This window comes from Thermobia domestica, chromosome 9 (assembly GCF_964235325.1).
Source record: "Thermobia domestica chromosome 9, izTheDome1.hap1.1, whole genome shotgun sequence".
Classification (NCBI taxonomy): domain Eukaryota; kingdom Metazoa; phylum Arthropoda; class Insecta; order Zygentoma; family Lepismatidae; genus Thermobia; species Thermobia domestica.
In genome coordinates, this window is record NC_137462.1 from 204708285 (window position 1) to 204735092 (window position 26808).

The window sequence follows — 26808 nt, forward strand, 5'->3', positions numbered from 1 at the left end:
AATGGTGTGCTGTGAGAATTCAATTATGAATTGAGGCAGCATGCCGGTGATAGTATCGGCGAGGAAATCGTTAAAGGGCTGATTCGGTATAGCTTTATCAGCAAGGTACTTCTTTTCATAAATATAATGTGTTAGAGGTTCATCGGGTTGTTGAACTCGTGAACGATATACCTCAATAGCCGAAAGAGGTACTCTCTGCGGGCCGAAGTGCTGAAGGAATTGTTTTTTGAGGTCAGACCATGACAGAGAAGACAGAGAAGATGAGTTTGTTTCGTACTAGTACAACGGTGGGCCAGCTAAACAAAGAACAAAGATAGAGGCTTTCTTCTGGTCAGACCAATTATTAATGGCAGCTAGACGTTCAAAATTAGTTAAGAACAGATCAACTTTTTCATGGGGGGCTGCAGAAAAAATTTCAAGTGGAACGGATTGCATCATGAAAGGGTTGGAGTTGAGTTGAGTTGATTTTAGTTTAGCGTCCCTTTCAGCAGCGAGGCTATATGAGACGTGGACCTACTGATTAACGTGGAATCCGAACCACATGAGCTCCTGCCGAGAATCGAACCCAGGGTCCCCCACGCCAAAGGTGCGTACGCTAACCGCTTAGCCATGAAGAAGCTCTATGAAAGGGTTGGAGTTTTGGGGCGTGGAAGAAATGGGAAGGGGGGCTGAGATGGGTGGGGAGGATGAAGTAGAGCCAGTAGGTGGCGGAGGGGTGAGATTTAAACGGTGAGTTAAATTTGAGCGGCGATGGTTAGGCATAGTACAACGTAAAAAGAAGCATGAAAACAAACCAGACTATTAAAAAAGAAATATATAGGAAAAAATTATGATATTGCTATGGTGAGTATGAGCTGTGAATTAGGATCTAGTTTACGCCGGGAAACTATGTTTCGATCCTTTAAAATTTATCGGATTCGAAGCTCTAGAGAGACAATTAGGAAAATTTCTGACTTGTTAATTTCATCTATTGAAAGGAATGATTTTAATTTTAACGGTAACTGGTTTATTGGCTGTTGTATTACAGATAGTACAGTGGATTATAATAAGGTATCTTATCCCCTTACGGGATACCGACTTTGCTACCCAAATCCACAGCTCATAAATCAGAGAGAGGAAAGAAACTGACTTACACTGCAGGTTTCAGTCCCATACTCCAGGAAGGTCAGCTCTTCAATCACTTTGTCGAGAAGATTCACTGCGAAGAACGGCGATGAGAGTGAGAGTGAGTGTGAGATGCCCCCGTTGCTCCCACCCACCTTTTTTATTTGGAATTTTATCTTTGTTTTTTCGTTTTATCTAGTTACTAAAACACTTTAATAGTCATTTATTTGAAGGTTGGGTGTTAGCATGCGGGGTCAGGTTTTATTCGGTTGCATACTGGTTTCCGTCGTTTTCAGTCATTTCCATATCGTGAACTGTTTTTAATGCTTAGAGATAACAAAGAAACAGATTTTTGTTTGTCCTTCCTGGCGGGTACGTGACATGTAATAGAAAGCGAACGTGAGTGGGATAGTAAAACATATCATTTATTTTCTCACCACTATCAAAAACTTTATAGAAGAAATGCAATTTATAAAAGATAACAATAAATTGTATTAGAAAATAAAGGTAATCTTTCTTTCATTCGAGACAGCAATGCGGCCACCAGGCGGTGATAACATAAGCCAATATCATATGTTATCACCGCCTGTTGGCCGCATTGCTGTCTCGAATGAAAGAAAGATTACCTTTATTTTCTAATACAATTTATTGTTATCTTTTATAAATTGCATTTCTTCTATAAAGTTTTTGATAGTGGTGAGAAAATAAATGATATGTTTTACTATCCCACTCACGTTCGCTTTCTATTACATCTTCACATTTAATATATGGGATTTACATTCGGAATCAGTCACGACAAGTCTATGACTGTAATTTCACATTGTGGGTGCGAGAGAGGTAAATTCCTTCTTAACCTCTTAGTGGAACGCAAATAATCTTTTCGACTTCTTAAAAAAGGATGTATCATGACAAAGAAAAGAAAAATATCCTGGACTTTTTGACATTATCCACTAACCTTTTTAACACTAAGTTCATTTTATATTCATAATAGTTAATAAATAAGTGCCATTTTATGTTGAGCTTTGACTCTAGTTCAGCCATTTTAAAACGGTGAGCAAAGTCACTAGTCTACTAAACTGTAGGCTCTTCATGATCTTGATAATGGACACATGATTTAAGTATCCGAAATATCAATGTTAAAAACATCACCCACACGGGAACATAAAGAAAGTTAGTAATTTCTGTGCACATTTCTGACTATTTTCCGTAATCTTGAATATTTCAAATTTAAAAACCAGAAAATATTATCTTTTATACACTGTTTCCCATCAAATATATGAGAAGTGGAAAGAGTAATCTTGTTCCTACTAATATTTTCTTACAAACATGCTCAGAGTATATATGGATATTATATCTTTTAGAAGCACAAATTTAATTAAATATAAGAATGAAAATCCGAAGACATAATAACATGCATGTACTCTAGGCATGGGTGTTCTCTACTGTCATTTCAACTTTAGTTTCATTATTCTTATTCAGTTCTCAACAAAACTCCTTTGACCTATATATAATTGTGAGACAAACTCAAAAATACTATTTTATTTTTTATAGGAAAACAAAAATATAATAGGAAAATATGCTGTGCGCCTACACGAAATTACAAAGAATTACTTGTATGAAAAAAGAAGAATGAATAAAACAAATAATTAACATACATTCAGTAGAAGCCCGTGAATCCTGTTGTGGGTAGCACTGTTTTCTGAAGCCAATTCATCAAATATACTTGTAAGATATGAGCAATATTGGTTCGGCGGTACGAAAGCTATGATTGCTCTCGCCACCAGAACTCGAGTTTTATATACGGGACTTCCAAGGCACTGTTGTAAGTATGGGAGATAGAGGCACAACTGAAAGAAAGAAAAATATCAATATTGAGACTAGCTTAGAAAAATTCAATATTTACTTAATTCTCGATTCATATACATATATAATCTATGTCAAAGGTAGAAAATTTCAGGTAAGCGGTGAGTTTACACCTCCACGATAGAGATGGCTTTGCGATATTTGCGATATTCAATGTCCAACTGGAGTGGTTACTTTTATTATTTTTATTGTGTAAATTGTAGTTTTTAATAAAGGTATTAACATTTTATCTAAATTTCCAATGCCAAAAAAAAAAAAAAAATTCTTCTTTTAATAAAAACTTATTTAAAAACTCTTTCGCCTGTGTTAACTTTGAAGAGAGCAGGATCTTGACTTCTGTAAGATCGTTGTTTATTGTGTTAAAATATTTAGGGAAGTCTAAGTTATTGTCATCTGTTATTTTGAAGTTTCCTCAATGTGTTCGTTAATCCTAGTTTCAGTGCTATATTCTCTCTTGCCGATATACATCCTCGTAAGTATCTTTCTATGCATGACTGCTTTATAACTCATGTTAAAGAAAGATATCCGTAAACAGTTTATACAGTTAGTGTTTTCCACTGCGCTACCTAACGAATTAAACCCTGATATGTGGTATTATTAAACAACATGATCGTACCCGTATGAGAAATAAGAACTAGAAATTAAAAAATTCACAACATACTGGTTTTTCACCCTCTAATAAATATAAGATTTACTATAAACAAACAACTTTCTAAAACATTATTCGGTTAACTTGTGATACTCAAATCATTATGTAAAATGTCCAATTTATGAAATATGTAAGATTTACCAATATATAAGATCTGTAAAAATCACTACGTTTTGTGGTGGTTCGAGAATCGTAGTTTACAGAAGAAAGCTACACGGAGGAAAACGCCTTTACAACTGAAATACCAGTTAAATATGAGATTGACAATCAGTTTCCCCAATATCCGTTAAATACGCTTCTTCCGAATTTTTCCATAGTGTAAATGTCATCTCAGTGGCACGATAAAAATCAATATTAAGCATTCATGCAGCCAAAGCTATATAGACATTAAATATGCATTTCATTTTTCATCTCTAAAAACGACATTTCGTAGTGCACAACCCATTAATAAAGAGTCCAAAATGAATGGGAGTGATTTCTGTGATGATATTTTAGCTTAATAGCCCATATGCGAACTGTTAGCTTTCTGAGAGACTGAGTGGTGTTTAAATATCTTCATCAGAAACTTTTTACGCTTCTTGTTTGTATATATATAAACATATGTATATGTTTATATAAACAAAAATTGTCATCTGTTATTATCTGTCTGTCTGTTTATATAATTATCTGTCATCTGTTTATATAAACATATATATAAACAAGAAGCGTAAAAAGTTTCTGATGAAGATATTTAAACACCACTCAGTCTCTCAGAAAGCTAACAGCTCGCATATGGGCTATTAAGCTGAAAATATCATCACAGAAATCACTCCCATTCATTTTTGGACTCTCTATTATTGGGTTGTGCACGAAATGTCGTTTTTAGGGATGAGAAATAAAACAACAGTAGGTTTGTTACTAAAGCATGCATTTAATCGAAGTGATCACCCATGACAGAAATACAAATCTCCCAGTAAGTGACTATTTCCTCTATACCCTTAGGAAAAAAGCCTTGAGATCTGGAAGTAATAAAAGATGTGAAGCCATTTTTATAAGCGTCTGCATTGTTGTAACATTTTGCACAAGATGTGTCTGTAGTACCCGAAACAGGTGGTAGTCCGTAGGGCTGAGATAAGGACTACATGGTGGATGTAGGAAGATTTCTTGCACCACTCCCCATTTATGGAGGAGTGCGACAGTTTATCTTGTCATGTGGACAAATATTAACATATTAGATGAATAGTCTCTTTCTGTTGACCAATGAGGGCTGCTGTGGGTGTAACATTCGAGTGCTTTCTGTATTGTATATCTGTACTCTGACGATTTGATCAGGTTCCGGAAAGTCATAGTTGATTACGGTACATCAGCGGAAGTCCAGCAAACAGTGACTATAGGATTTAGTCTTCTTGCGAGATGGCTCTCTGGTATCCAACCTTTGTTTTGACCTGCTGGAATTGTCATATGTCACATATCCACAATCCATTTCTTATCATACGTCACAATACGATGCATCAGGGGATCCATCTTGTTACTTAAACTGAGGGACGAACATACTTCCAGTTGCTGTGGTTTGCCTGTTCACCAAGTTGACGCGTACATATGATCCATTTTTTTGCCTTTCTTATTGACTTCAGATTGTTGAAATAGCTTTTAGTGAAACATTCATCTTTGCAACACACTGTCGCACCATTCGACTAGATTCATTTCCACTTCAGCCGCTAAAATGTCTTTTTTCATATGTACTGATGGTTGTTCCCGATCATCATTTTAAAAATTGGTATCACAAATACAGAACTTTTTGAACCAGCCCTGAACTGTATATATGTTGATGGTTCCAGACTTAAACACTGTGTATATATTCGTCATCACTAAGCTGATTTCGTGTTTCGATTTTCACTCCTAGAATAACACAGTCCGCACATCACAGTTGAAGATGATGTTCATAACTGTCTCTGACGACCACTACTTGCACGGGTGGGAATATCACTGTCTATCGCTAAGAAGCTCTACTAACTGTATCTCTAGTCTGCTCAATTTGATGGGTGCACGTATGTTCACCCAGAGATGCTTAACCTTCAAGTTTCCAGGAAATGACATTTCATAGTACACAACCCTTATAGTACAAAACAAATATAATACAAAATGTGAGTATATACTAATGTCTCTTAGTACATTTTACATATATTAACTATATTTTACATATACTGCATACTTTTACAATGAGTTCAAGCTTACCTGTAAATTTGAGTCTGTTCCCTCCAAAGATGACGGATATAGTCTGCCTAGTATTAATAACACAGGATATAAACTTACATGAAGATCAAATACGCTTTTTGTGGACGCAGTTGTTTGAGACACCCTTTTCAGTTCATTTAACAGAAATTCAAATAACGATGGATATCGAAGGAAAAATATTCTGCCTGTCATTCGATTCTTCTTTGACAATTCGTCTCTCGAGCGTTTCACTCCAAATATTCTGTTTATAAGACTACTAAAAAGAAGTGACGCTGAATTTCTTTCCTGAAAATAAAGTGTTTTCGAAATATATATATCAATAACAATACGACAGCAGTCATTACACTAACATTACTTGAATATTGAACTAAATTAAAAGAGAAAACAAGCATTAACTATGCCACAATTTTAATACTTAACAGGAACTAATTTTTAAAATCTAAGTTATTTTCACCCCACATGCACAAGGAGCCCATACGCATTCGGGAGTCCTGTATTCGAATACGGTGCGGAGCTTGCCTCGGGTACACATTCGAAAAGTAGTTTTGGATCCCCCTTTAAAAAAGTAGATCCAACCTCATATAATCTCGGTAGTGAAAAGAAGCATTAAACTTTAACCACTTTATTAAAGAATGGTTTAAGTTTAACCATCCACTTCCTAATATGCAAAGTACCTTTAAGATGATACACAATTTTTGGAGACAAATATACAACTTACAATACTAAAATTTTAATCGTTTTTCGAGGTCAAGAGATTATTATAAACAACTGACTGAAAAGAATTACAAATAAAAAACTAGAAAATTTCAGTGTTATTTAAAACGAACGTATTTTTCTCTTAGTTGTGGTATATATACTATTGAATTCACATTAGTTTTATTCATCGTTATATATATATATATATATATATATATATATATATATATATATATATATATATATATATATATATAAACTTCGGGAAACTCAGTAGGTATTAAGAATTTCTCGTGATTTCTTTTTGTGTCCATGGTCGCAGGTTCAAACTCTGCTATCAGTACGACTCGTATACGATACTTCATATGGACGCAAAGGTACAACCACTCATGTTAACCTGATTTTCACGAAGCTTTGCACCCTTTGTAAACAATACAGACTGCAGTGCAGAAATGTTGCCAACTAATTAAACAAAAAATGTTGTATGTAATTTTGTGCTAAGAAATGAAGAAAAAACAGAAGGGGGGGGGACAATGAGTTTAAAATGAAATGGCATGGGCTTGTGATAGGAGAATCAGGAACCATTTTCTCTCATTTGCAGTGGGGTACGCTGGAGTTCTGAAGAGAAAGGGTTTCAACCTTTGAAGTTCTTCTAATTTCAAGTGTGTGTATAAGTATCTCAACATCGTAATTGTTTATTTCTGCTTGCTCAAGAATAGTTAAAAACCCGAAACCTCCTTGAGTACGCCATTGCTGTCCTGAATCTTCGAACTACTATGTAAACATAGACACGCGCCAGGAGTAAGAAGAGCAGAACGTTAAATTTCTTCTACCAGTGTAAATTACAACTAAAACTTATTAATATGTTGGGATTCAGAGCCGCTATTACATGATGACTTAGTGGCCCTACTAGCAGATCTATGGTTGGATGATGGATTAAAGTTTATCGTCCCTTTCAACAGCAAGGCTCTATGACTAAATGCGCCTACAGCCTAACGAGCTTTCCGAACTACATGAACTCCCTCCGGAAATCGACCGCGGGTCTCTCGCCCGATGACGCGTACGCGAATCATATAGCCACAAAGGAGTTAATCATCAGATCTGGAAACATGTGCAGTTGTACTCACCACTTCCATTCAAAATTGAGCTCTTGAGCGGCTGCGGTAGCTCAGTGGTAGAGCGTTCACCTCTGGTGTCTCGCACCAAGTGAACTTTGTGGTGGACAAACACCGTGTGCGTGGGGTTTAATCGGGGTTCTCCCGTTTCCTCCCACGTTATTCATTCCACCATTTCATTCATTTCTCATCATCACCGTCTCCTTTCGCCTAGCCGGCTAAGAGTGGGACGTAAAACTCAAAAGATTTCATTTTATTTCATTTCAAAATTGGACTCCTTGTACGTTTCCATTACAGACGAACAATGAGTTAACTTATTTATTGAATAAAGAATTTATTATTTTATTTCCGTTGTTGTATGTAATAAAATACTTATAAAATATATTTTGAATCCTCGTGACTTATCCTTTCATTTGATATCTAAAGCGGCCCATACACGTACACACTTGCATGACCAACATGCATGAAAGATTTGTTTCATCATACATGTTGGAAGAATTTTTTGCCCACACACGTACCAACATGCTGTCCGACTTACTAGTAGTTAGAGAAATGTGGAGGACCAGGAAGAGTTGAATGGCAAGATCTACATGTCAGTACACAGGAATAAGTGTGAAAACGTAGTTGGAATAATGATTTCTCTCTCTCTCTCTCTCTCTCTCTCTCTCTCTCTCTCTCTCTCGCTTATAGGGTGCTTCTGTGTTTCTTCCTGATCCGACAAAAATGAAAGTTCATCGCGGTACCACAGGGATGTAGCCACGGGGAACCCATCAGGGCTAGTCCCCAAAAAAATGATTCAGTAAATGACCAGCTTTTAAAACATCGCAAGACTACCTCGCTTCAGACATTTAAAACTAACTAAGTTTACAATAATTAATAATTTACGGTAAATTCTTTTACCTATCGAATGTGCTTTCTTACCTCTTCCGTGTAAGGAATAACCAAATGTACAACCTTGCTACCACGTATGCTACAACCGATTGATCTAGTGCTCCTGTGCGGATCATGTCCAAATTGAATTGAAAAGGTTTCGATAATGGAACTATATTATTATACACCATTTATAATATTTTGTGTGTGTGATTCTTCTTTAGATTTGTGTCAATATAAACTACATAAACAAATGGACTTCGATTTTTTTTTAACAGCAAATTACACAATCTACTGTGATTTATATTTGTCAGTTTGAAGACAAACATTTTAACAAGGTACTATAAATACTGCTACAAAACAATGGCGCTAAACTGATTTGTAAGTACATTATATTTTTATATGCTGTCAAGTGTTTTTAAAAAACACATTTTTTATCAGATGGAAAATATGGTGAAAAATTTTTTTATTCAGTTTTTCAGTTTGGATTTCATTTGCTTTTTTTTTCCACTTGGTGTGAAACAGGAAGTGAGATATAGCTGTTAATAAAATAATTATGGTGTTTTTAGTCACGAATAATAAATAAATATTTTTTGTCAGGAAATCTTAAAGAAATTGAGTGATTTTTTGTTTGTTTTTTTTAAATTTTTTCATTAATAATCACCAGATACAGCTCAGAGGCCATTTTATGCTGGATATCTAACAACAACAATAACAATGGAAATAATTTGGGAAGGTATCGGTCAGGGCCTGTTTAGTAGGTAACATCCCGGCATTTGCCTGGTGGGACTGAGGAAAACCCTGGAAAACCCGTCAGGATAGTTGGCAGCGGGAATCGAATCCATGACTTCCCAAATGCGAAGACAACACTCTACCATTTGAGCTGGAAAATCAGTCTTATGTAGATAGGTTCTGTGTACAAGGGATTAAATTCAAATAGTTTTGCACAAAGGTATAACGTTTGGTCCGGATCAGTAGTTCTTGGTTAAGCATAATAAAAACTACCTAGTACATAATGTTAATGGAGAAAAAAGCTTTTAAAAAACAGCGTTTTTAGTTTTTCGGACGAAACCAAAATTTTCCGTTTTTTTCAGGCCTCAAAATTTCTAGCTGTAACACTGTTTTTGGGCTTTGTACATTATAGCTCCCCCCTCAGAAACGACACCCCCCTCTAGATAAACCTGCTGGGCTACACCCCTGTAGTACCACAACTTCGGCATGTAAATTTCATCAGCGGCAGAACCACTTAATTTGCTTTTTCTTACTTTGTTGTGCTCTCTTCTGTACTTGGAGCACAATGTGTTTATCCTGCGTTTAACACCATCAAGTGTGGCGTTAAGTTGAAACTCTCTCAGCTTTTCTAGTTTTTAGTATGCAGAATTCTTTACGTCCTTCCCCACACAATAGTCTTTTTTTGATTTTACTTTCCACAAACATGGTAGTTCTTTGTATACCTGAATAAATTCACGCACAGAATCCCTTGTTATATAACGCAGATCATCCATCTTCAACGACCTTGTCAACGCAAACCATTCATCTTCAACGATCTTGGCATGCGACGGAGGAGAGAGTCACGTGATTTCTTCCGCTGTCGTGATTGGCGGACCAAAATATAAAACCACCACCTTGCATGAACGAGCCCATACACAGTAAACATGCATGCAGAACGGCAAAAACATCAAGCATGTTTTCAGAAGATTTTGAAAACTTTCAACATGAATGAACGAGGCCATACACGATCAACTTGCCTGTGGTTTTATCATTTTTCATGCAAGTCGGGCTGTTTCTTCAGGCATGTGTTTACGTGTATGGGCCGCATAACAGAAAAGTTACGCCATAAACATATACCAGTCATGACAGTATGAAGACTTAATCGCCATCTTATTCAACAAATTCCAAGAAACTTTTTAGATTCTACACAGGAATAAAAACACATTATTTAACATGCATACAGCACCTCCTCTTAATTTCGTTGCAGCCAGACAAAAAAGACTCAAAAGTTATGAACATTCCTATTTAATATTACAAAATTCTTAAATGTTGAAAATTCCTTTGTACATTTTGTCAATCCTGGCACCGAATATTCAGTTTTTGCATCTCTTAAATGGTCATTTAATCTTCTCGCATTTTAAAAAGGTGATATACGAATTATAACTGAAAAAATTAACCACATATTACTTCGTAATGAATCAGTAAAAGTTTTTATCTCTTTGACTTCTCTCTATCTCCCCCCCCCCTCTCTCTCTTTCCTTTTTCTTTTTTTAATTTGTCTATTTCCTCATCTATAATGAAAAGTCCAACAATGATCTGAAATACTATAAGAAACTTAATATCTTCAATAAGAACAGCGAGTACACTTGATTTCTCTTTTTCTTTTTCTTAGCCCAATTTTCATGAAATGACACAACTATTTGACAACGATTCTTTGTGAAAAACTGAAAAATTACTATGAGTTAGCAACACTGAAAATGAGACTAATAACAGTTTACTCTTCCATAAGCAAATAGTACACAACAAATGCAATATATTATGGTAATTAATGTATTGTTAAGGCATAGTAAGAACATTTAGGATCCGACTCAAAGTGTATAACTATATGGGATCGAAATCTTGAACCAAAATCAAAACTGTAAGAGAAAACTTTTAAAACAAATGACAAAATACGCAAAGTGCGCGCCACAATTTAAAGATGTCGCCCAAGGAAGTCAGCAGATTACCTGCTGCTCCGAGTTATTCTGTTAAACATAAACAAGGCAAACCCATAAGTGCAGAAGAAAAGCAAATAGTTTATCAAACGTTATCAACGTTGTTCAATTCACTTGAAGAAAATTATGACCTTAAGTAGCTAATTTTCATGTTTTCATAGAAGGGTATATATACATTATTTATTTACTTACTTTGTAGTGCTGAAGTTACTATTTGTATTTGCATGTAAGAAAGCACATGAAGAAATTGAACTTAAGGGGAAAGTACCATCTGTTTTCATGGATATGCGTAATGATTTAGGTAATAGATGAAAAAGAAATGATCTCCCATAATGATAAATATGCTTGCTGTTACATAGCAGTACCATCTCTTAATAGTTCAGTTGATAATTTGACATAACTCGCTGTAGTTTCATCTGTAATTACAATCTGGAGAAAAATAACAATGTTCAGTTGCTCTTAAAGTAGGGGAATCAAATAGTATTGGGTATTTTGCCCCATATCACGGCGATGGTGTGAGAGCGAGACGAGTAATTCACATTGCAGTGGCAGAAATACATGCACGTGCTGCAGCAGAAATATTGCAGGAAACGGACGAAACAATTTCCTCTTCACCAATCACCAAATAGTCGTGCGCGCAGGGTTACAACTTCGAGTTACGCGGTTTGTGTTTGAAGGGTGCAAAGAACTGTGAAAAACGCTTAAGTTGTATTAAATGTATCCAAACATTACCTCTAAAATAAATACATAAGTTTTAAAAATGCATTTCTTTCGTATCCGGTTTTATTTTCTGTTTGTTGAATCGTTCCAGTCTTTATTAAATTTCTGCTTGCTTTTAATCGATACTTTCATTATAAATATTTGTTTGGAATTGTTCTAAAACAAAAATTATTTGCATTCTCTTACTTCAAACGAAAGTTTCCAACACTGAATCACTAAAATCATTCAAGCAAACCAATACATATACATGAAAATTTCAGTTACTTTATTTTCATAAAATTATTTCATATTATGGATAAAATTTAACGTGTATGTAACATCACACCGAGTTAAAACGGAATAAAACCAACTATAACACATAACTTCAGAAAAAAAATATATAGAATTTTGAGTGAATCTTGAAGTTTGTTTAGACATGATACAAAACTTGTTAAGGTAAGGTTAGCTAGTTAGAAGCAGACGCCACATCGAACAAGGTGTTCATGTATATTTTGCTGGCTTCAACCAATAAATCTTGCCATTATTAGTATTATTATTATTTTGGAGTAACTTTTGATCATCAACTCACATTTAATTTCCATATGAATGGCATTATCAAACATGCAAATATCGCAACTGGTAATTTACTTAAAAACGGTCAAATTTCAAGAACCACAGCACGTATATGACTATATAAAACTCCTATCAAACTCAAACTTGAATACTCAAATGCGATTTGGTCAAACGTTAGCAAAATAAATAATGATAAAATAGAAAGGGTCCAAAAAAGGTTTATAAAGTATGTTTATTTCCATTTCCATTTGTACCATTTCTATTGTGACTACGAGAGATTATTAGAGGATTTTAATCTAATCATAAAGAAGAGAACAACAAGTTTTAAGATTTTTAGAGTCCATTCTAGAAAACAAATTATACAGCCAGTACTTTGTAAATAATATCTCATACACAGTACCAATTCACTATATACTTGGCTAACACTGTTATTAACACTTTAAATGTTATTAAATTTATTATTATTATTATTATTATTATTATTATTATTATTATTATTATTATTATTATTACACAGTACTTCGAAAGAAGTTCCTTTCGAAATCTCTGTTAAGTGTTACTTGAATATAATTTGTATCTATCAACAGAAAAATTTACTTACTCCCCAGGTCTTCCCTTTGAATCCATTGACAGCTACTTTTACTCCATCTGCAACGTACGGTGCAACAATTTCCCCCAATCTAGTGTCTCTGTAAAGAGCTCGAAGAATATTCAATGAGTGAACTCGACCTTCTGTATTGACTTCCTGCCTTCCAAGAGAAAGTAACAATTGCATCGATTCCTTGAAAGTATTAGAGGCACCAACTTCCAATTCAGTAGTCACTAAAGCCTATGGGGAAAATAAATAAATCAGAAAATTTTATAAAATATGCTTTCAGATACTTATTCTTATTTGCTCATTTCTTAACATCCAATTGGCTGTACTATCAATTCGGTTATGGATCAAAGGTATCAAACAACTCTACAGAAACTATGAGTATGGGGTGCAGACTAATTATGGAAAAAGCGAATGGTTTGAAGTGTAAGTGGTCTGAATTAAGTCAGTTTACTGTTTCCTATACTATTCAACGTAATTCTGTGCTCCCGAGCAGAAGCTAATATGTTACAGTTTTAAAAAATCACTTTGTTCAAAATTGGGAACATTTCTCATTTTGCGCATTGATGTTAAATCTAGTATGCTGAAATAAAATGATTAGGACTCCTTATTTTATATAGATATAAATAAATTTAACTACAAGGAGCAAAATATGAGAAATGACTCTAATATCAAAGAAAGTGATTTTCGGCAAAATATGGCACATCAACTTCTGCCTTGAAACTACAGAATTATGTAAGTTACAAAAGAAGAACAGAGGGATCGAAATATGTTTATTGTTGGAGTCTGACATTCTCATGGCTTTACTACAAGTTACAATCAATGCAGGATGTGTTTCAACTTCACGGTTTCAATTGTCAATATAGATTTGTTTTATTTATAGTTATCAGTTATATTTATAATGAAATATGGAGCTACAGCTGGTGTACACTAAAGTGATGTCCAATAATAAGTGATTCCCCGAAACCACTAGCTAATAGAGGTTGTGGCATCTTGTAAGTGCTACAAAATTATTGTAATAACATTTTAAAACACATTTTTCTGACCAGAACAAACATGTAAAATTCTACGAACACTGTCGGCCACAGGATGTCAAATTAAAAATATTTTAATTACCGATTGTAGAAAAGCTAAAAAGCAGAGTAATGTTTTTCAACTATATATATATATATATATATATATATATATATATATATATATATATATATCGTCTGCGATACTGTGTTTGTTGTCAAATTCAATAAAACCAAAGCTGAATGCCATATTGTTACAACATAAAAACCAAACGTTAGTAAAACATTGAAATTATGGGTCCCAATGAGACAACTTATATATACGTACCTGTATATGCCAAAAATATACAGGATTGAGACTCGCAAATGTGTGTGTGACGAGGGGAGGGAGCTTCAGCTGCACGTGCTCTCAATAATGAAAAGGAAGTTGTGTTGTACAGTTGCTGTTGGAAATGAATCTCTTGATGAATAAAAAAGTGTTCATAGTTGAGTGTTATTTTCACTCATACAGAAGTGGTCATAAAGGAGGAGCAAGTTTGAAAAAGGTGGAAGAATTGGCTGATTGTTTAAGAATTTCTTTAAAAATGTAGGCTTGACAAATCCAGATATGCGAGCCAGGATGATGATCGTTAGACGGCTACATCGGTCCCCAGATAAATCGTTCTTGGTTTTGAGCAGTCAGATCTCGAGAAACGGATACATAGTGCACAAGTGACTATATGATGTACGAACACTGTCTACAGTAGGGTAATGGTCACCTTAAATACTTAAATTACGCATACGTGGTAAATCAACACGTTATTGGTGGTATGTTAGTTTCTTTCAGAACAAATAAACTCTCAGATGATGATAACGTAATACTGCTCGTCTTTTAATTTCAGTACTGTATATTTTAGCCCATACTATGTACACATATTGTGTGAGCTTATTTATTTCATTTGAGATTTGCTGTGGAAATTCACTCAATCAATCGGTTTTTCTTACACCAATTCCTCTGTAGTTGAAAACTCCATAGGTTAGAGTTGAAACATGTTGTTTTTTAGTTATAGGCATTACAAATGCTTCTTTACATAATATACGAAAGAAGCATGTATCTATGGAATAGTTATTATATGTGTGAATGGTGATATAATATGTGTAAAACGAGTTGAATCATCCTTCTTGTAATACCGTCGTCCCCAGATGTGTTCGAATTTAAGTTTTTAACAGCTTTCAGAATATCAAGATCACTTATATCACCTAGTTAATACGGATTCATGCTTGAATAGAATTTAGTCTTATTGTATACAGTTATGCGGTTTTAAACTGCATTCTGATTGATATGCTATCATTGCAAATTTCACCGGAGCACAAGTTAATATTAGTGCAGTCTGCAAGATCATCTGGCTATACTTTACACAGTACACAGAAATTACATAGTTTTTGAATTCGTTCCAGAGAACATCGTTTCGCGTTCTTTTGAACTTGAGATATGCACGGTTTTCTAATTAATAATTTAACATTATCGGTTAACCATGGGCCTTCATTTTCCGTAATTCTCGCAGAACATACAGGAGCATGTTTGTCAGATATGCTAACTATGGTATTTTCTAAGAATTTAACCTACTTATCTACGTTAGGTAGGTTTTCAATTGATTTCCAATCTATGTTCTCTATATCATGAGTAAATTTGGAGTGATTAAAGCAGTTGTAGCCACAATATGTGATTATTTCTTCCTCGTCCTTTGCTGGCTTTTCTAACTGTTGACACATAAATGCTAAAGAGCGGACTGAACTAAAGATTGTTAATTTTACTCACTGGAATGCACTATATTAGTACTACTAGTAACGAATATCTCCAAACAGCATTTCAGCTGTCTCAATGATACGCATCTGTTCTTGAATAATTTACGTCAGCAGAAAGCTGTCAAGTGTTGAACATGAATAAGCTGTCTTTGTCCACGGCGAAGGAAATCGCAATTCAGATCTCCTATGATGAACAGATCGTCAGTCATAAAACCTATATTTGCTATCATCTCTTCGAGCATCGTCAATTTAGTGTATGGAACGCTGGGTGACCTATATAGTGCTCATATATCTAACTTAACCGAACTTCGAGACATAGATAGTCAATTTCATCTTTCTCTGAGATATCGACATTAAGCAGTTTCACGTTTGAATTATAGCGAAAATAAACTACAACTCCTCTTTCCCGCCTGTCGATTCGATCACTTCTTAATAAATTATCATTATTTATTTCTATCGCTGATGTATGTACTGTACTCTCAAGCCACGATTCGGTTATCACGATAAGATCGTACTTTTTTTCATTGGCTAAATTTGTAATTCATAAATCTTTTGAGTAAGGAACGAACATTTGCTTGTATAATGCCAAACTCCGTTGATTTATTAACTGTAAACGTAACATGATTATCACATACAAAATGCTATATACAGTTTTTGTTCTTGTACCCTTCCGAATATGTAATAGATGCAGATAAAATCCTCATCTCCAACAAACACTTAGAACATCCATTCTATTTCATCTCTTCTGAGTAGGCAACACCAAAAAATACCTTTAGTTGTGGGTCTACAAATGTCCCATAATCATCCTGGGGCGTTAAACAACATGCACTGGAATAAGACAACGAGTTGTGCCATCTCTTCCTCTTTTACACTTTCCAACATGAATTCCATCCTCATTTGTTATATCATAAAAGTTTGCTTAGAGGGAAACTGCTTCGAATATGTGAACAAAATAAACGAAACCCACAACTCAATTACTCTACCTAGACCAGACTATCAGTTATCTTGGAATTGTAAAATATGAACGGTTTTCATACACTTGCCAATAACAGACAACATAAATGCAATAAACCTTTTTTTAAAACAAAAAAAAAAATCACTTTCAATGGATAAGTTTCTGCCCTTCCACCCGTGGATTTATTTACCTTTTAAAAGATAACTATAGTAAAAGATATTCAGAAAGTTTTCCTAAGAAATAACAAGATCTTGTATACAGTTAAATGCTAAGTTAAACACTATAAGTGTTTACATACAAATGTAAATTAAACAATATCAGCCTAGAAATAACGTTCTTTCAGTGCAGTCAAGATCCAAGATATACAGATTTTACTGCTATATTTTTGAGTAGAATTTGCTGTAATATTTTATTACCTAAGTCCTTATGCACTAGTGACAAATATACTAGCACACACAAAGAAGCACTCATTTTCTCATATTTTTAATTTAAGAATCTCTTTAATACCCATTATATTGAAATACTGTTGGTTCACACAACAGCAATGTCTAAGGCATACTTTTATATATCGCTGAATTGGCAAGAAAGGTTATTTACCTGAACCATGAAAGGAACACCAGCACTCCTTCGTGTTGCGCACATTTTAGTATTTGGTTTTTCGCCACTTATGGCACGCATAAGCTCTTTAAGCCAATTTCTTGGTAATTCATGCAGCTCCCCGACTGAACATCTGCAAAACATTGAATAAGAGTATTATTGTTGTTCATGGAAATGTTTTTAATGGCTTATTTAATTATTGAAAGAGAAACGGCGCTAAGTTGTTCACGAAATCAAAACTTTCTCCTTTTCTTCCTTTAAAAGCTAACCGCAAAGAAAATATATTTTTTCTAAATGTTTATCAATATTTTCACAACAAGAAGGAGGAAATAATAATAATAATAATAATAATAATAATAATAATAATAATAATAATAATAATAATAATAATAATAATAATAATAATAATAATAATATTTGAACAAAAAGGAAATCAAATTTTAGGATGCTGAAATTGTCCTTCGTGATGTTTGAGAAATTTTAAAAATTTCCAAAATCTACTATGTGAATCATAAACCCCAGATAATGATTAGGATTGATGCTGGTGACTCATTTCTGTATTACTTAATAAATAGTCTATGTAATATTCTTTTCACAAAATAAAATTGAATTTTGTGCCACTAGCAAAACAGGTACACCTCACTATATACTATATCAATTACTTGCGAACGATATTTGAAATACAGTAGTTGGTACTGTACAAAGAATTACGTTTTCCCTATGTTAAAGAAGACTGAATTAAAATTGGTCAGTCTGAAGTTGTTGAAAAAAAAATACTAGGGTGTATACTCACTTTTGTTTATGGTTATACAATGACTTGAATTAAGCATCCACCTACAAATTGAACTCCAGTGGTTCAGTAAGTATATGAGCTTACATACCATACTACTTTCACAATACTACTGTAAGTTTTAAATATATTTTCAATCAGTGAATATTTATTATGGCCAAATCGTTTCTCACTATACAGAAATGGATTTGCATACCAGAAAAGTGCTTTGATAATTGGATGAGTGACCATGTTTATGATAAAAGGCGATGTCTAAACTATGCGAAATATGTGCTAACATATTATCGATAGATTTTGATGTGGAGCATGGCTAATGACTGTAGGCGACTTGTACGTGAATAAGAATACATAATACTGTTGCACGAATATATGTACTCATCAAGTTGGGTAAGATGACAATAGTCATAATATAATATGCAGTAAAGAACGTACGTGTAGCAATAAGTGCCTTCATTAAGGTAACAACTTCAACTTTGGTGGGCTTCGTAGCTAAATTAATCAACATTATAGAATCTATGGAGTAACCTAGCAATTTATTTATCGGTTAGATTTGGCACTAGAGGGTATGTGTTTCGATACTACAATTTTGCTAATAATCAGCATCTTGCAATGTCGTATACTAACTACAATCGGACAATATAACTTAGGACACGCAAGTTTTCTAAATAATAACCCGGTTAGATTCCTGGTGGGCCCAAATTTCACTATGTTAACCCAGTATCGTAAAACAATGGGAGAACTATTAGAATTAAGTACGAATTCTTCTCCATAAAGTCATAAATATAGGCACTGAGAGTCGATGCATTGACAACGCATTATCTTGAATGTGAGTTGAATGTAGGCAATCACAATTGAATGTGCATTGTTTTGCACGCCATATTCATGTGAATTGCGGGGGCCGCGGTGGCTCAGTGGTAGAGCGTTCACATCTGGTGCTTGGGGTCCCGGGTACAAACCCTGCTCCCACCAAGTGAACTTTGTGGTGGACAAACACCGTGTGCGTGGGTTTTCTCGAGGTTCTCCCGTTTCCTCCCACTTTCTTCATTCCACCATTTCATTCATTTCTCATAATCACCGTCTCCTTTAGCCTAAGCGGCATAACCGTGGGACGTAAAGCTGAAAGATTTCATTTCATTTTCATGTGAATTGCACCGTTGAGAGTTTAATTAACTCATGTCCTTGAATTCATTTCTTTCTCAGACTTCCAAACTATGCTAAGCATAAGTTTTGGAAGTTTTACAGAACGGCTATGTTCGTCCGTCAGTCTGTTTGTCAACAAGTATTAGAACAAAAACAGTCAGAGGTATCAAGAAACTTTTTTTTTTTTTTTAAATCGATTCAGTGTCCCAAGAATTGGTTACATCTCCTCCGTTAACCCTCTATTCAAACAGCAAGTGGTAGAAATCAGTCATTTCCTGTTTCAACGCTTATTGCCATAGAATAAAAACAATGAGCGTTTTTTTTCCTTCAATTGAATCGGTCTCTCAAATGAACATATCATCACCACCTGCAACACTTTACCGTAACTTTCCATCAATTGAGTGTCCCAAGAATATGTTCCACCTCCTCTGCTAACCCTCTGTTCAAACCAGAAATGATAGAAAGTAATAATTTCTGGTTTCAACGTTGATAGTCATAGAATAAAAACGATAACAGATAGTGACAAGCGGTTTATTGCAATCGACACAGTATCTCACGACAATACACCATCATTACCTACAACACACTGCCAAAATCATAAGTGATTAAAATTTCCTACTATTTTTGGTTTCAATACTGATATCCATAAATTAAAAACTGTAATAGATATCAAAAAGGTTTTCTAAAAAAATCGATTCAGCTCCATCTCCTCCGTTAAATCTTTATTCAAACTGGAAATAGTAGAAATCAACGGTTTCTGGTTTCAACGTTGATCATTATATAATAAAAACGATAATAGGAAGCGGCCAGCGGTTTTTAACAACTGATTCACCGTCTCAAGGGAAAATACCATCACCACCCACAATACTTTATCACAACCGGAGCTAGTTCAAATTTACTAATACATCCGGTTTCAATACCTATTTCCATACAGTAAAAACGGTAAGAGATATCGAAAAGTGATATTTTGTTATGGATGCAGCGTCCAACGAACAGGATCTATCTTTGATCTTATTCCTCTATTTGCAAAAAATAGTTATGGATGTATTACTTTAGGTTTGAATATTGAATTCGAATAGTTTGCAAGTCCACCGTAGTTTCAGACGTGAAACAAATTATATTATTATTATTTCTTTCTTCCTGTTAAAAATAATGAAAGATCAAAACGCAACAGTGCTTATGTAATTTGCCTTCTCTTGGGGAAAACAGTACTTTGAATTTTTACGTATTTGCATTAAAATTTACGTATGCCTACCTATAACAGTATAAAGAGAATCTAAAGCTTCCACGTAACCATATAGTTAGCAAACGTGCTTTCTGCGAGTGCAGTCCTAGGCTTAATCTCTAGCAGAGGTACAATCTGTTTTAAATCTTACATAATCAAATACACAAATAACATGATTTCAAATGGAAAGACTGAGTTTCCAATCCACGTCTGTATTTTATTGAAAACTATAAATAAAAATTATTAATCAGTAGCATCAATTACCCGCTTCGCTGGGTTAAATTTTAAAAAAAATAGTAATATGTTACGTTAGTCAGTCACTTTTTACTATTACTAAAGCGCTCCTTGATATTGGCCATTTTCGATGATTTTTATATATCCCCTCTCCTCAGCATGTTGCGGGTCACAGCATCGGAAGTGTCACTGTTCATCTCAGCGACTCCGAAAAGTATGAATTCAACACTGATATTGGTAATTTTGATATTATATATATATATCCCCCTCCCCTCCCACAATTTTTGCGGGGCTCAATTTGGATTTAAATGCCATCAGAAGTGTCACTGTTCATCTCAGCGACCTCAAAAACTATAGATTCGACACTAATATCGATCATTTTCGATCATTTGTAAATGTCTTTCCCCTTAAGTTACATCGTCAAAGTGATATGACAAAAATCATCTCATGTTCGAACTTAATCTAGGTTGAAAATTTGATCGCGATCGGTCCGGTGGTTCAAGAGTTATTAAGTTTTATTTATTTTTATATATCTCCCCTTCTGCCTCCTCTCCTAAGTTCTATCATCAAAGTGAATAGATAAATACCATCCCAGGTTCGAACCTCATCTATGTTGAGAATCTGATCGAGATCGATCAGGTGGTTCAAGAGTGAAGTCACATCTATGTATAGACAGTCTCTTTCATTTTTATTTTTTTACATATGTATATGTCCCTCTTCCCCTCCCCTACGATGCACCGTCCAAGTTAAATTATAAAAATTATCCCAAGCCCGAACGTCATCTATGTTGAAAATTTGATCGAGATCGGTTGGTTGGTTCAAGAGTTGTTAAGTTTTATTTATTCTTATATATTTGTCTCCTCTCTTCCCCCTCCCCTAAGGTCTACCGTCAAGGTGATATGATAAAAACCACCCCAGGTCCAAACTCCATCCATATTGAAAATTTGATTCAGATCGGTTATGTGGTTAAAGTGTGATGAAGTCACAAAAATGATCACTTTTATTTTTTATTCTTTTTACATATATCTCCCCCCTCCCCAGGTTCCACCGTAAAAGTGAAATAACGAAAACATTCCAGGCCCGAACCTTATCTATGTTGAAAGTTTGATCAAGATAGGTCTGGTGGCTCAAGAGTTAGTAAGTTTCATTTATTTTTATAGATTTCTCTCCTCCCCTTCCCCTCTTCTAAGTTCTACCGTTAAAGCGATATGATAAAAACCACCTCAGGTCCGAACCTCATGTATGTTGAAAATTCTTTTTAAGATCGGTCGGGTGGTTTAAGCGTGATGAAATCACAAAGACAGTCACTTTTATTTTTACTTTTTTTTTTTTTCATATATCTCCTTTCTCCCCTTCGTTGCACTGTAAAAGTGAAATGAAGAAACCATCCCAGGCCCGAACCTTATCTATGTTGAAAGTTTGATCGAGATCGGTCGGGTGGTTCAAGAGTTATCAAGTTTTATTTATTTTCATATATTTCCCGTCCTCCCCTCCCCCCTAAGATCTACCGTCAAAATGAAATGATAAAAAACTTCCCAGGTTTGAACTTCATATATGTTGAAAATTTGATTGAGATCGATCGGGTGGTTCAAAAATAATTAATTCACGAACATAGTCACTTTTATTTTTATATTTATTGATTTTTGTATATCTCTCCCTCCATCCCCTTCCCTTCGTTGCTCCGTCAAAGTGAAATGATAAAAATCATCCCAGTCCGGAACCTCATCTACATTGAAAATTTTATCAAGATCAGTCGGGTAGTTCACGAGTTATTAAGTTTTATTTATTTTTTTCTATATCACCCTCCTCCCCCTCCCCTAAGTTGTACCGTCAAAGTAAATAGCTAAAAACACTCCCAGGTCAGAACCGTATCTACGTTGAAAATTTGATCGAGATCGGTCGGGCGGTTCAAGAGATTAAGAGTCACATAGTCACTTTCAATTTTATAATATAGATTTAAATACAGAGCTTTATTCATAAAATAAAGCACTAGTCCCTGAAATTTAATTTCAATTTCTCGTAATATATATGACGTTTCTCAACTTGTAGAGCACTCTCTCACCATTATCAAACACTGTTATTTCGTTACAGTTCTTCTTAGCTCCCTCAAACTTTGGCAGACGCAAATCATAACAGATGATTAAATGGAAATCCAAGCAGATATATTATTCTTATATGGTTCTTTTCGTAGATCAATTGATTGAACTGAATTGAGTTTAACGTCTCTTTTCAGCACCGAGCTTATACGATATGGGTCTTACTCGTTAAAGTAGAACTCCAACCGCTACTTGGGGTTTGTATTTGAGACAAGTACTCCCAGCGGGAATTGAAATCGGGACCACATGCGTTAGCTACTCGGTATGAAGATGAGTACGGAATATAATATTCAGTTTGTTTCCAATAGTACCTGCATGTTTTGGTTTAATGTCTTCCGTAACTTTTTTTTCATTATCAAATATTTACATCATCAAGTGTTGGACTAAAGTGATGGCAAGGTATATTTTATACCAAATTTACATAGTATTTGCTCTATTGTATTAATTGGTTGGTAGTTTGGAGTTTAACGTTCCTTTTAGCTAAGAAGCAGATTGAGACATGGACATACAGCTTACCGTGGGGTCCGAATCATATGAACTCCAACCTTGTCTCCCGTGTTAAAAGGAGTATGTTAACCACAATCACTAGGGACCCAATTTTCACAATTAGAAAGTAGAAGTTAGTGTTTGGTAAAACATGAGATACGAATTAGTGAGTTTGTTGAATGATTATTTGATTAAGATTTAAAGAAAACGTCAACATCGAGGCTATCTGTCCCGGTACGATCAACACGACTGCCCAAATATGGACTGTCATAAATAAAATTTAAAAACGAACATATCAAAATATAAGAAAAAAAACCTGCTGCAAACTAGAAATAAAAACCTAAAAGAAGAGATAAAATAATGAATATATGAGCATAACGAAAACATCAATAACAATAAATAGTAATAATAGTAACAACAGAGAAAATATATAATAACAATAAATAGTAAAAGTCGGAATAAAAGTGCAGCAACAATAAAGGGGCAAAGGATTAAAAAAAAAAGATCAGAGAACGTGAGCAATGTTAGAAGCGTGCATCAAAGCAAGTACACACTCAACAATATCAACATAACTGCCCAATGCACAGTCAAGTGTAAGCGGCAATTCGTGAGGCTCTCTGAGATCTCAGTATTCAGGACATTCAACGAGAATGTGCCGAATACTCAGTGAAACAATGCATTCCTCACAATACAGACGATTCAAACTACATAGCAAATAACTATGCGTCAGATGAGAGTGCCCGATGTGCAAACGCGTCAGGAACACCTCATCTCGACGACCAGGGCGAAAGAATGTGTATCACTCTCCAAGAAGTGGGTTAACTGCGTGAAGATTATTTTCATTTGCCTGGTCCAGATCTGCTTGCCAATGAGAGTGCATCAAGGTATGGAAATGGAGCGAGGGAGACTATGCTCCAATTCAACCCTGCCCAAAACGGCGTACTTGGCAGCTGTGTCAGCACGTTCGTTTCCTCGAATGCTGACATGACCCGGCACTCAGATTAGTTGTTTGCAAGGCCGGTATCAAGTCCCATTTGAACCCACTAGAGATTCACTTGACTTCGTACTCTACCGTCACTATTTCAAAGTTAAATAAAAATAAATACTTACTTCCATAGCCTAATGCAGAGTTTGCAGAAACCAACGTAAGCTTGTTCAAAAGCACCTCGGTGTTTTGTCTCTGATAACAATGTTGTAAAATGTTCTCCAACAGCAAGGAAAGTGTCTTTACTAATCAAGCCACAACTATCTTTACGTGGATCCAGAAATGGTGCGTTGTAACATATTTCGCCAAGAAATAATGACACCTATGGGATAAATAATAATAATAATATACGTACACAACTGAGCGGACACTATTCCAATATATATTCACATCCCTCACAAAGTCTAGAATAAATAATTTATTTGTACGGATTAAAACCAGAACAGCTTTAGAATAAAAGTAACTTATCATATTGGTCTTAAAACTCTTTATCTATTAAAAAAATCGGTTCCACGTGAAAACCATGCTTACAAGAAACATAATAATATGGATTACATAAAAGGTGAGGACAAATAAAGAAACGTTAAAACAGATTATGAGAAATTAATCATCTTGAAACATTTTTTCTAAAAACTACCATTACTTCAAGTCGTAACACTTCCATATATATATACTTGTAGGGAAAAAGGATATGAATGAAATATATAACATGGACTTACCTTTGCACCCGTAGTATTTCCCCTATTTTACTTTATTGTTTTCAATATCTAGACTCTCACGAGAGTCATAATCACGACCTCTTTTTTTATCCTTCTTGCTGGAACTCCTTATATCTACATCTTGTGTCGTCTTGTAAAGAAAATGAGACCAAGTGTTCCCAGACAAAATTATTTGTCAGAAACACTTATTTTAACACTTGAGCAATCGATTTGTATTCGTTCACTAACTATTTTAGAAAAACAAATTAGTTCTTGTAGCGGTTATTGCTGAGTAGGTAATTTCATGATCTTGATGTCACTAACTTAGTCACATTTCACATTAATTTCTCATGTAAGTATTATATTCACTGCAATTGTTTAAATTTAAGTAATTAACAGCTTTCTATGTACAGTTTCTTAGTTAATATAATAATAAGGCCCATATTCTTTAGTTTGTACTGAAAAATCAGAAATAACAACAGAAAATATCTAACTTCGTGTGTAAATCATTTTAGCCAGATCATAATTTGTATTAAGAACAAAAATGTGATGAATGTTGAGTATTTGATAATTTTTAAAAATCACTGTATATGAACCTGTGAAGATTATGTAAGTATGAAAATAAAACACTTAGAATTTAATTTGTATTTTTCTTTCAGTTTAATGTCATCTTTCTGTTTAAGGTTGTGGAGCAAATAATAAACAAATATTAGCCTTAGTATTATACAAAATAAGGAATTGTATATAAAAAGCTGTAAATATATTAAATTTAAAGAATTTTATTTATTTATACAAATTTCTGGACATTATCGATATCTGTGGCCTTAAAGCTCGTCACGTATAAGGAATGACGTCCCTCGGCGAGTACACTATCCGAGGAAGAAGGAAGGAAGAAAGGAATGAAAGGAAGGAAGAGGCCTGGACCTGTATGTTAGGTACCATCCTAGCATTTGTCTGGTGTGAATGAGTTAAACACAAGAAAAACCTTACTCAAGATAGCTTGCCTGAAAAAGTTGTTTTATCTTTTAAACAATTGCAATGAATATAAAGCATACATGAGAAATTAGTACGAAAAGTGACTAAGACTGCATCAAGATCATGAAATAACCTTGTGGACAGAAACCGTTACAAGAATCAGCAGGATAAAATAAATTCGAATAAGCAGGATTAAGCAATAAATAAAAAAGAAGTAATGATCGTGACTTCCGTAAGGGAAATATCAAAAACATTAAACTAAAACTGAAAAGTACGACGGATGCAAAGGTTAAGTTCATAGTTACAGATGTACCCTATAGCGTCTACTAGTAATTAAATTTTAAATGAAGCTAACCAGATAAATAAAGTACCTCCACGTCGACACCAAATTAATACGATAAAGGTACCAGATCTTCTTATAATCTTCTTGTTACTCTTCTAGATATGTAGTTTGAACATAGTGATCAATTAATGAAAACCACCTGTTAGTCAAAAGTGTCATAATCAACAATCAGTTTCAGTAACTTGTTTTAATAATTAAAACAAAGATGAAAAAGAAATCTCAAAAAACTTTCATTTTAGTTTTATTATAACTGTAGCCTAACTTACCGTATGCTACGTTGGTATGTATATATATATTCTTAGATAGTATCGTTTTGGTGCAAGTTTTCCAGTCTATAATATGGTCCTTTCATCTAGTATTTAGTGTATTGATATCCCAATACATATATTTCATTTTATTGAAA

The 26808-nt window shown here is 34.5% G+C and overlaps 1 protein-coding gene across 4 annotated transcripts in view; it reads right to left on the reverse strand.

The window, feature by feature from the left end:
• The window catches only part of THADA (Thyroid adenoma-associated protein homolog), a 130992-nt gene that overhangs the window by 36279 nt on the left and 67905 nt on the right, over window positions 1-26808 (reverse strand). For all 4 annotated transcript variants that reach the window (XR_014126826.1, XM_081725780.1, XM_081725779.1 and 1 more), the window contains 5 exons: window positions 24515-24711; window positions 17434-17566; window positions 13090-13317; window positions 5831-6115; window positions 2760-2951 (listed from right to left, as the gene is read on the reverse strand). Coding sequence is in view for 3 of the 4 variants with exons in the window: in XM_081725780.1 (XP_081581906.1) it covers window positions 2760-2951; window positions 5831-6115; window positions 13090-13317; window positions 17434-17566; window positions 24515-24711 (1035 nt within the window). In the remaining variant the exon portion in view is untranslated. The remainder of the gene's footprint in view (window positions 1-2759; window positions 2952-5830; window positions 6116-13089; window positions 13318-17433; window positions 17567-24514; window positions 24712-26808) is intronic.